The sequence below is a fragment of the Gigantopelta aegis genome, chromosome 6 (genome assembly GCF_016097555.1).
Source record: "Gigantopelta aegis isolate Gae_Host chromosome 6, Gae_host_genome, whole genome shotgun sequence".
NCBI classification, from domain to species: domain Eukaryota; kingdom Metazoa; phylum Mollusca; class Gastropoda; order Neomphalida; family Peltospiridae; genus Gigantopelta; species Gigantopelta aegis.
Window position 1 is genome coordinate 82,027,608 of NC_054704.1, and position 12,485 is coordinate 82,040,092.

Sequence of the window (12,485 nt, forward strand, 5' to 3'; positions counted from 1 at the left end):
GGTGACCTACATTCAGTGCCATCCTTCATTCGTTAGAAGTCTTATCTCTTGGTGTTTAAACTGGATTGTTCTTGAACTCGATACTTATAAATCTGACTAAAAACTAAATTACCCATTTTACTGAACTCAGTAATTTCCAGTTCTTTTAGTATTTTCGATCACTGGGGTGGGCAAAATGGTATTAAATTAAATATAAATTGTGTGGAGTTGATGACATTGATATATACCTGCAATATGTAACATAATTACATTCAAAGGTTAGAACCAGTCAAACGTGTTACTAATATCCTGATTTAATGGTCAAACTGTGGAGCTGTCGGAATGGGAGGCTTTTTGTTACATGGTCATTCTTGTGTGTGTCTGTCTGTCTGTCTGTCTGTCTGTCTGTCTGTCTGTCTGTCTGTCTGTCTGTCTGTCGGTCCATCCGTCCGTCCGTCCGTCCGTCTGTATTGATGTCTGTCTGTGTGTGTATGTATGTGTGTGTGCATGCAATTATATGGTTATTGAGATGCAGCGGCAAGAAAGTGCTGATGATATAGCTTGTCAACACGTCAGATAGATAGATAGATGTATAGATAACTAACTAGTTTAATGTTCTCATATACCACTAGGGTTTCAAACATGCCTTGGACATCACAAATGAGTTGCTGATTAAAACATGCATCTGTTATTTAAACATTCAGATCAGTACTATCATTCAAGGATATCAGCACTGAAAGCTATGGACTGATGAAGTAAATTCTGACATTTCAGCTGTATATCAAAATGTTGTGGATGAAAATACTTTTATATTTCATATACAGAATATCAATGACTATTATTCTTGCTGTTATTTGTGATTTTCTTCTCTCTTTTTTTTTCGCTTGTTTTTGTTTCAAATATTTTTAGTTGTGCTGTTATATAAAAATAAAATTGGAACTACTTTATTTATTACTATCACTCAGGGAATAAGTTTTGAATAGCATTGAAGACAAGTTAATAATTTCTGTAATCTGAATGTTAGTATTAGTGTGACAGAATATTTTAAAGAAGCCTTCATGAAAGAGGTTTAAAAAAAAAAAAAAAATTTAGCCATTAAAAATAGTTGGGGAGGTTAATGGAGGATGGGGTTTTTTGGGGTTTTTTTTGTGGTATGTATTTTTTCATATTCAACATTTATTAATCTGTGTGTATATCAACTGAATTAAAGTCAGTTTTAAAAATGTTAAAGGTTTTTGCTTACTGGTTCACCTTGTGTTTCAGCAAATAGAAAATTGGACAGTGAACAATGTCTTAGACTGGATGGCAGCCCTGAACATTTACCGTTACGCCGAGCTGTTCCGCGAAAAACAAATCTCTGGCAAGGACCTCAAGACGATGGATGAGGACAAACTAAGGGTGAGTCCTGTTAAACTGGGTTTCATTATCATGGTGAGTCCTGTTAAACTGGGTTTTCATTATCAGGGTGAGTCGTGTTAAACTGGGTTTTCATTATCAGGGTGAGTCGTGTTCAACTGGGTTTTCATTATAAGGGTGAGTCCTGTTAAACTGGGTTTTCATTATTAGGGTGAGTCCTGTTAAACTGGGTTTCATTATCAGGGTGAGTCCTGTTAAACTGGGTTTCATTATTAGGGCGAGTCCTGTTAAACTGGGTTTCATTATTAGGGCGAGTCCTGTTAAACTGGGTTTCATTATCAGGGTGAGTCCTGTTAAACTGGGTTTCATTATTAGGGCGAGTCCTGTTAAACTGGGTTTCATTATCAGGGTGAGTCCTGTTAAACTGGGTTTCATTATCAGGGTGAGTCCTGTTAAACTGGGTTTTCATTATTAGTGTGAGTCCTGTTAAACTGGGTTTCATTATCAGGGTGAGTCCTGTAAAACTGGGTTTTATTATCAGGGTGAGTCCTGTTAAACTGGGTTTCATTATTAGGGCGAGTCCTGTTAAACTGGGTTTTATTATCAGGGTGATTTGGGGGTGATATCACGTCTTATTTAATCCTGTGATTGTACGACTGTGGGTTCAGTATAACGAGTTTGATGATTTTGTTTTTCTGTGACTTCACTGGTCAATGTATCCTATACATTCGAAAGGTTCCCTTCCCTTGTATGACGTCATTCTTTATGAGATTCTGCGTGATTTGTGTGTCCATGAAGAATCACTCACCTCGAGATTCACACGTACAGATCATAGGCACTGTTCACAAATAGCAAGAAACACATAGTTGAAGTTTGTTTTGTTTAACAACACCACCAGAGCACATTGATTTATTAATCATTGGCTATTGGATGTCAAACATGGGTAATTTTTTATGTAGTCTTAGAGAGGAATCCAGCTACAATTTTCTATTAGTAACAAGGGATCTTTTATATGCACCATCCCACAGACAGGATAGTACATACCTCGGCCTTTGATATACAAGTTGTTGTGCACTGGCAGGAATGAAAAATATCCAAATGTGGTCACAGATGAGGATTGATCCCATACCGACCACACACTGAGCTACGTCCCACCCCCTTTAACTATTGAAGACATTGTAATGACTAAAATTACTAACTAAAATATTAAATGTGTCTAGTGTTCATACTATAGTTCGTCCCATCATTCTATAAAACTGATTTTTGTAAATAATTTAAGTTTGGTTTGATATAAGTAAAGGCGTTTTGGAAATAATAAATAATACTCTTTTTTTTTGTGTGCAACAAGTCGGTTCAGAAATAAATAATTTGTAGTAAATTCCATAGCATGAAAAAAGGTGTTTTCTGTGGGACGAACTAGACTATAGGTCATACTTTATTTTATTTCTTAAAATATATTTTTTCGTATGTGCAGAATTATTGGGAGACAAAATTCAATTTTGGTGTTTACAAACATTAGAATAGACCAGAAACACACTGTATGATGTATAACATGTATATTTGTTAAATGTAGGCAGAGGCCTTAATATAGGCCCTGCCTGTTGGCCAATCCCAAATGTGATCTGCAAATAAATTTTGTTTAAACCAAACACACTGAATATATGGACACTGATAACAAGGAACTATGTTTAGTATTTAATTTTAGTCATTAAAATATTTTATTAATCATAAACATTTTACAATGGCAGCAAACTTAGAACCTTCTTTTTAATACGAAGATAAATTTGAAGGCCCAATAATACTTGGATGGGGGAACCTCCAGGAGATTTTAAATGTTCAAAATAGGTATACATGTACAAAGATATAGATTACTATATATATAATTATTTTTTTTCCTTTCATAATTTAATTAATGTTGTTTTGTTTTGTTTTGTTTTGTTAAAGCAAATCTTAAAGCTGTATTTAAAATTTAATTGCATGCTGCGGCAAACATTATTCTTATCAATGTTGGCCTAATTTCATAATTAAAGTGGGCAGGCTAGTGTCTTACATCCAGTTCATGCTGTAAAGAGTTTCATTGTGTTAGCTGTTATTCGCTTCGTAGCAAAATTTGTTATTTGAGAAGAGAGTTAATTAGTATTTGCATAAGTAAATTCATACATGTACATATAGTGCTTGAATTTCAAGGGCAACAGCAGACGTAAACTATCAGCCAGCACTTTCTGCTTATAAGACCAGTTATATCTTAGTCCCGTTCAGTGATCAATTTTGACATTGTCAAAATGATTCGTTAAAACTATCCAGTTTTGAGGGAATTCCGGTTTACAGACGGTCCAGTTTTCAGAGGTTTCACTGTATATACAAATCAAACAAATTATGTCACTATTCAAGAGAAAATCATACAAGTTATGTCACTATTCAAGAGAAAATCATACGAGCTATGTCACTTTTCAAGAGAAAATCATACGAGCTATGTCACTTTTCAAGAGAAAATCATACAAGTTATGTCACTATTCAAGAGAAAATCATACGAGCTATGTCACTTTTCAAGAGAAAATCATATGAGCTATGTCACTTTTTAAGAGAAAATCATACGAGTTGTGTCACTTCTCAAGAGAAAATCATACAAGTTATGTCACTTTTCAAGAGAAAATCATACGAGCTATGTCACTTTTTAAGAGATTTATATATTAACTCTTGATCCTTTTTCCTTTTAGCCAAAAAAACCTGTTTTAATGCAGGATTTTTCAATATTTATAAATATAATGGAAATAGCCTTTATTGGAAATAAAAACACACATAATCTTGTTTCCTGATACATTGTATTTGACTACAACTTGGCCAAAAACTGTTTTGTCAATTTTAGCTTTATTTTATTATAAAGTTAACCTTTAAGATAAAAAACCCCATAAAAATCCCCATGTCTTTAACCTTCCTAGAATGTGTATCCATATACACTACTGACTCTTCCCTACCAGTTTCCTAGCAGAAATAGTGTTATATACATACATACATATACCCTGTACAGACATAGCCATATGATATATGTGGGTGGAAATTATAGTGCCGTTAATAGCTGAAAAGGCATCAGGTTTATAAGACTTAATATTATGTTATTAGTAGATGGGCGTTTCTATATTGGTCATTATACATTGGAGGACAGTTACACTGGCCCAACTCACAGCCAATACTCAATATAAGGACCTTCATAACAAGACCAATGTGAAAACACCCTTTTAATGACTTTCTTTCATTATCAAACTCCTGCCTTAAGAGTAAAGATGACATTTTTATTTATTTTCGTGAGACAGAATCAAATTAAATATTAGATCATTTACAATTTTAAAAGAGTAATCTTTAATTAATTGTTTTGGGATGGGGTTTCTTCTCTTTTTCAATGAACCAGATGGCACAAATACAGGGCCATTCATGAGTTTTCAGCCATTGTAACATGTTTCTGGTTTACATTTTAATATTTTCTAGCATAGAATAATATCAATGTTTGTATGTCCTTGGCCACTATGTTTCTGGTTTCATAATATTGGTAGTAGCTTAAACACAATTTTTATCTCACAATACAAACTTATTGGAAGGTAAAACCAAATTTGATCTACTGTAAAGATGAGGACATGATGATCATATTGGATATAAACCTACTGACATTTGTAGTAAAAAATTTAATGTTTTATTAATAGCTAACATGTTACAATGAACTTAAACTTGTCTGAGACACCTACTTCCAGGTTTAGTTGTTTTATTAATAGCTAACATGTTACAATGAACTTAAACTTGTCTGAGACACCTACTTCCAGGTTTAGTTGTTTTATTAATAGCTAACATGTTACAATGAACTTAAACTTGTCTGAGACACCTACTTCCAGGTTTAGTTGTTTTATTAATAGCTAACATGTTACAATGATCTTAAATTTGTCTGAGACACCTACTTCCAGGTTTAGTTGTTTTATTAATAGCTAACATGTTACAATGATCTTAAATTTGTCTGAGACACCTACTTCCAGGTTTAGTTGTTTTATTAATAGCTAACATGTTACAACGAACTTAAACTTGTCTGAGACACCTACTTCCAGGTTTAGTTGTTTTATTAATAGCTAACATGTTACAACGATCTTAAATTTGTCTGAGACACCTACTTCCAGGTTTAGTTGTTTTATTAATAGCTAACATGTTACAATGATCTTAAATTTGTCTGAGACACCTACTTCCAGGTTTAGTTGTTTTATTAATAGCTAATATGTTAAAATGATCTTAAACTTGTCTGAGACACCTACTTCCAGGTTTAGTTGTTTTCAGTCTTGATGTACCCTGCATGGCTATCACACTTGTAAAAACAGTTATGACATGTAGCTCTATTGCTGTAAACAAATAGAAGTTCAAAACGCAACAGCTACGAGTGTTGTTTAGCTTTTATTGTTTACAATAGTTGTCATAGGATGGATACTCTAAATATAATTTGACATTTTCTCTTTTATTTTGCGTCATCACATAATCAAGAGCTTGACCAATATTTCTATCAGCCAACCATGATACCCCCCCCCCCCCTTCTATCTTACCGTCTTCCCCAAGTTGATCTGTTGACGTCATCACAATGAATACCAGTTCTTATAGAGCTTGACCAATATTGCTGTTAGCCAACCAAAACAGAGAACACCCCCCTCCTTCTTCATCTTTGTCTTCTCCCCCTTACCCCAATCTGTTTCTTTGCACTAATCTTCCTCTTATGTACATAACCTCTAGACACCAGACACACTGCTCTTCTTGGTGACGTATTCGGTGGTGACATTTTCCGTGACGGTAATTGTCAATTGAAAAGACAGATGACATTATATCATTATACCCTTTTTATCATTTTCTCATCTCTTGTTTAGCATTGTTAAAAGATCTTGTCAGTAAGCTGCAGGCAACTACAACTGTTTTCCAGAATGTGGTGAGGGGTTTTTTTTCTAGCAAAGAAAGACATGGGGGGGGGGGGGTGAAAGAAGTGAAAGCTGTTGTATATCTTGTTTGATAGCGGATATTATAAGCCAGATTAATGAGATGTATTTTGTTAACATTATAATGAAAGTTGCTTTGATTTACATGTATATATACTTACTTATCACTTCTTTTTAATTATTATTTAAAATTATTATTTTATATATATATATATATATATATATATATATATATATATATATATACATATATTATAACATTTTAAACACACTGAAAAATTACACACTTGATTTATGTTCTAATGGTTATATAGGCAAGTCAGTATATCATTTGACTCTAAGAAAAAAATTACAACAAAAAATCTTTTGATGAAATTTAGTTTCTTGAGGTATTCTGATAACATGTAAAATGTTTTTTTTTGGAAATCAACCAACCCCAGAAAGCAGCAAAAGTAGGTCAAATTCAATGTGACAAATTTTCCAACTTCCTAGAGCCTTTAATTAAAAAAGGTCCACTATATCAGTGACTATAATTCCCAAGAAATTTCAGTCAGGCTGCTGGTGCTCTCTTGCACCTGCTATGCCAGCGTAGGTGGTCTCTCCTCCCACCTACTCCAAACCCTTTCCTGTCCTGGACGGAGAAGCTGGCTTAGGCCGATACCTACATCCATGACAGGCATGCACTACAACAGCTTGCTCTGAATGTGCATGTTAAACCTTATGACCTGATCTGACCTAAAGATATGTTAACAGAAGCGATGTCTTTAAATTTCTGGAGCAATTTTGATATCACATGGACTAATAATACTCTATGGTTCTGGAGCAGTTTTGACTAATACTCTATGGCTGACGTAAGTGATAGTGACATGGTTAATACATGCATGGTGATTGTAACCAGAGTTTTAACCACTGGAAAAGTAGCTCTCTGGAACCTGATGTATTCCTGGTTTTAGCCAACTTTCTTTACTATATTGATTTGCATTGGATGGGACTGACAAAACTTTGTGTGAAAAAGCTTATGTGTTGAATATTTCAGTGATGAAAGGGTTTACTGTTTTATATAGTTTAAAACTTTGATATTGGCTCTAGTAGAGCTTCTGTGTGGGGGATTGTAGAACTGATCCTCCTCAGTGGACCCCTTGGGTTTTGTACCATTTAAACTTGGTGGTCAAGTTAATGTTTTGACTAAAGTTTCTTGAACTGCCTTTACAGTACATATAACATTCATGGTTAGTGGCCCTCTCTTTTTCTTTTCTTTTTCATCCTGTCTCACTTTTTTTTCTTCTTTTTTTTTCTTTCTTTTTTCTTTTTCTTTTTTTAATTTGTTTTGTTCACTGAGTCATCCAATCAATACTGTATTTTTTTTTTTTCTTTCCATTTTTTAGTTTCTGTTTTACACAAGAACAGAAAAGATGAATCAGCAATTTATCACTAGATTTGTATTTCAGTGTGCAGTCCAGTCACCACCATATTGGGTCATAGAAATCTGGGCCGTCGACACCAGCCAATCCGTCTAGTGGTGAAAATCAATAAGCTGATTTCATTTTTATTAATGTCCTTCATAACCCCATATACACTTTGGAAATGATTCAATCTTATATACTGTTCATTTTTATTAATTATGGAAAGTAATAAAAGTTATACCATTTCTTTATATGATGCATTTCAGTGGTAGTGGTTTTGTATGAACTGATATATACAAATAGGACACGAGGTTCATTGACACAAAAAGGACAATTGAGCTCCTGCGCACCCCCCCCACCCTCACCCCCACCCCGCCAGTTCCCACCAGTGAATCATAAACGAAAGAAATATCAAAGGCTGTGAAAGAAAATGAATGTAAATCACAGCTAGTTCAGTAACTAGTCTATGTGACAGCTTTCTTTCTTCTTCATTTTTTTCATTGTCATCTTTGTGTCAATATCTAAAAGAATATTATTGTGGCTATATATTATTCAAAATGTAGTTTACTCCATCATTTAAATTTTTCTTTTATATTATGACAGTTTGTAGGATCAATTTATTTGGTGCATATTTAGAAATATATTTATTAATATTACTATAATATCTGTAGAAAAATAAAGGAAGAAACTTGTGCTTATTTTCATGAGTTTAAGTTAAAAAAAAATCTTTTCTCTCTCTCTCTTTCTCACTCTCTTTCTTTCTTACCTATCCGTTGGTGAGAAAATCATTCATTATTTTTCATAACACACACTAATAACACACATGTGTGTTATAAGTTTAAAGACATACAACTGGCTGCTCCAAGGTGATGACCTGGTCTCCACAGTCATACCATCCAATCAAATAGGATAGTAATTGATAACTTAGTGACATATAAGTTAACCTTAATCTGATTACTCTGTGAGGTATAAGCACAAATGCTGTAAGTAAGTTTTAGGTGGAAAAGATGTTTAACTTTGTTCAAACCTGTTTTTGAGGATATAAAACTAGTAGAATACTATATTTGTGTCCACTAGAGATACCAGTAATTTTATCTTATAACTCGAGGCGGGATGTAACCCAGTGGTAAAGTGCTCACTTGATGCGTGGTCAGTTTAGGATTAATCCCCGTCGGTGGGCCCATTGGGTTATTTCTCGTTCCAGCCAGTGCACCACGACTGGTATATCAAAGGCCGTGGTATGTGTTATCCTGTCTGTGGGATGGTGCATATAAAAGATCCCTTGCTACTAATGAAAAAATGTAGCAGGTTTCCTCTCTATGACTGTGTCAAAATGACCATATGTTTGACATCCAATAGCTGATGATTAATAAATCAATGTGCTCTAGTGGTGTCACACAACAAACTTCTTATCTTACAACTTGTTTAAAAATGTATCCAACTTAAATATTTTTTAACAACTCGTAAGATAAATGGTATCTAATGGACACTGATATAGTATTTAAGATTGTGATATGTGCTGTCCTGTCTGGGAAAGTGCATATAAAAGACCCCATCCTGCTAATAAAAAATGTAGCAGGTTTCCTCTGAAGACTACGAGTTAAAATGACCAAATGTTTGATATCCAATAGCTGATGGTTAATAAATCAGTGTGCTCTAGTGGTGTCATTAAACAAAAGTTTTTTAAAATCATGTAGTATTCTTATTTCTCCCAAATATGGTGTTCCCACAGGATTATGTGGGTGACAAGTTTGGCAACTACTCACATACAGGAAGATTATGTGCCGAATGGCAGGTTTCATACAATGTGTTAAACATACCAATTGTGTTTTATCAACCTACTGGGACCAGAAAGTATTATTCAGTGTCTCATGAAACAAGAATAGCACCACCTATGATATAAATAAACACAGGTTATGAGTCGTGTGCACACCATCGTGTGTATTTTGGGACATACATTAAGCTGTGTCTATTATTGTTAGTCACATTACATTATGCTTTGGGAAATTGAATATGTATGTATTTTAGGCGGGTGGATCTACAGGTGTGGTTCAAGGTACAAATGAACCTCATTTGGCAGGTTTCTTTTTCTTTTCTTTTCTTCTTCTTCTTCTTCTTCTTCTTTTTTTTTTTTGCAGTTCTTTGCTTTGTATAAGTATATTATTAGCCATACAATGTACTAATTCTCATAGGTGTATGGGTTCCCATTTTTGTAGGGGGAGAGGCTGGCTTTTGTCCGAATTAAATGAAAATGCCCGAATCTGGATAACAACATTTATTCATATTAGCATCACTACCAAACAGCTATATAGGGTTTCAAACGAATCACTACACATTTTTATATGGACTATAACTAATTTTGAGAGTAGAATAGTGGACATACATGGTAAAAAAGGTCTCAGGTTAGCATATTTTTCCCAAATATCTGTATAATTTTGTGCCTAAATTTGAGGTTTTGCTCCAGCATTAGGGGGACAGTCCTTGAAATATATAGCCCACCATAGTAAAAACATTATTTTTTTCTCTTTTTTTTGGTTTACTTCATTAGGTATATTGCCAGCACAGCTAACTCGGAGGAAATTATTGGTAATCCATTTCTTGAGAACTAAGTGTCACAGTTATTATAAGTCGGATAATTATGTAATAGTTGCTGGATAAAAAAAAATGTATGTTTATGTCATTAAACATATGAAACTCTCAAACAGGAAATATACATTTCTCTAAACTCTGTCTAAGTGACCATAACTTGAAAATTGAAAATGACAGACATACAAAACCATATACTCCTCTTGACCAGCATCTTTGTGATGAATGCAATGCCATTGAAGATGAATTTCATGACATTGTACAGTGTAAAAAATATAAGTATTAACGGTCAAAGTTATTTCATTTTATCTCCAACTACAACCCTTCATTTTTAAATATGACACCCAAAGAGCAGTTTATTTTTATTATGAAAACTCAGGACCCAGCCAACATAGGTGTTATTTGGTTTTCCAGTATAATGAATAGATTGTAGTAGTGATACACATGTATATGTATACATGTATATAAAACTATAGTCATTAATTGTTTGTTGATATTGCAACTTTTTGATGTTATTTTGTGCACTCTGTTCCCATGTGGAATGTTTAAATGCAATAAATTTTATCTTTATCTTATCCTATCTTAAACTTTTTTTTCTGGTAACATCTGTATCAAAATAATCTTATGACTCTTATGAGGAGATGATAATCAAGTAATTAAAATGGACTATGTAATACTGGTAGTGTATTTCATATGGTACTGGTATTTGGTAATCAGTCATCAGATGTAATCAGTTTGTACCAACTGATCAAGTCTGTTAGAATTATATGAACATTTAAGAAGGAAGGAAATGTTTTATTTAACGACGCACTCAACACATTTTATTTACGGTTATATGGCATCCAAAAACATTTAAGAAGATTTGAATTGTGTAAGGACCATGAACCTAATGCCATGTTCCCTGGTATAGACCCAACAAATAACTAATTTTACCATTAATAACTATTTAGTAGCTTTTTTCATTATCTACATATGAAAACAAAAAACCCAACCCCAACATATTCCATCATCTAAACTGGAGAACAACTAGAGTTACATTTTCCGCACAGTCGATATGGATTTTCATAATCAATCATCACATCAGTGGAGCCCAACTGATGAACTTTCAGTTATAATCACTATTTATAATGATACATTATCTTTTTTATTTATTTGTTTTAATAAATATCAGTTTTAGAAAATAAATTAATGTGTGCGTTGGCGTGTACAGCATAGTTTTAATACTGTCCGTCTACTTGCAAACAGAATTGAGACACTAAAAATCCTTTGTCCAGACACAATAGTATAAGAATGAATGTCATTCAGTGTGTGCTAATTATATGCCTCGGACCATATAGCATCTCACATATTTATATTTCCCCATTGTGTGTGACCCTTGGTTGAACTAGCCTTTTCTTATATGCCCAGGCAGCTCTTTTTATCACCAACATTCCCAGGAGAACCGCATTTCTATTGGCTGCTTTTGGACTAGTCCGGAACAGCCCATGGTAGCTGGCCAAGAAAATGGGACTTTTACGTCAATGCCTGGACTGAGTAAGCACCGCCTGTGTGTGCTAAATTGAGCTGCTGCTACTGTAACCTATAATCCATCGCCTTGAGGCTGTGAACTCGCCAGCATGCTGACTTAAATAGCTAGGCGTACAGCGCACAACTGCATAGATCTTCTCAACTGTAGGTTATCACTGGCAGCATACAGAGCCGACAGCCCCGTTGTTGAGCGTGGTGTTTGGAAAAACCGCAGACCTTGTGCGGTTGATCTTAGTGAATGTTGAATGTACGGTGACACGTACCTGATAAAGAATATTTCAAGCGTTGGAGGATGTATACGGCCAGTGGAAGAAGACGTTGCTTTCAAGATATTCTGACACTAGATTAGATACGGAGGCCTAGACTAGCGAAGAGGACTTCCTCTGTACTGTTCACTCACAGTTTTCTTATTTCCTCATTGTCAGGATCTGCTGTGGTTTTTGGCAACGTTGTGTCATCTCGATCTCTCTCACTCTGAGGATTTGTTGATTCATTGACTCTTGGAACAAGAAGAGTCTTCATTAGAATATTTTGGACAGTTGTTAAGTCATTTGTATGAATGACATGCATGGAGCCTGGGTGCTACTTACATTGCATGGGGACACCTCAAAATGACTTCTGCTATCATCATCAGGTGTGCTGTGTTTATATCTTATTCTTACTGGCTTTTTCACTTTTGGGG

The 12,485-nt window shown here is 34.4% G+C and overlaps 1 protein-coding gene across 1 annotated transcript in view; it reads left to right on the plus strand.

Annotated features, from left to right (window-relative positions):
• Positions 1-12,485, plus strand: part of LOC121375953 (phosphatidylinositol 3-kinase regulatory subunit alpha-like) — a 211,625-nt gene that overhangs the window by 174,443 nt on the left and 24,697 nt on the right. Inside the window, exon 7 of the mRNA XM_041503695.1 lies at positions 1,243-1,377. Within this exon, the coding sequence (XP_041359629.1) occupies positions 1,243-1,377 (135 nt within the window). The remainder of the gene's footprint in view (positions 1-1,242; positions 1,378-12,485) is intronic.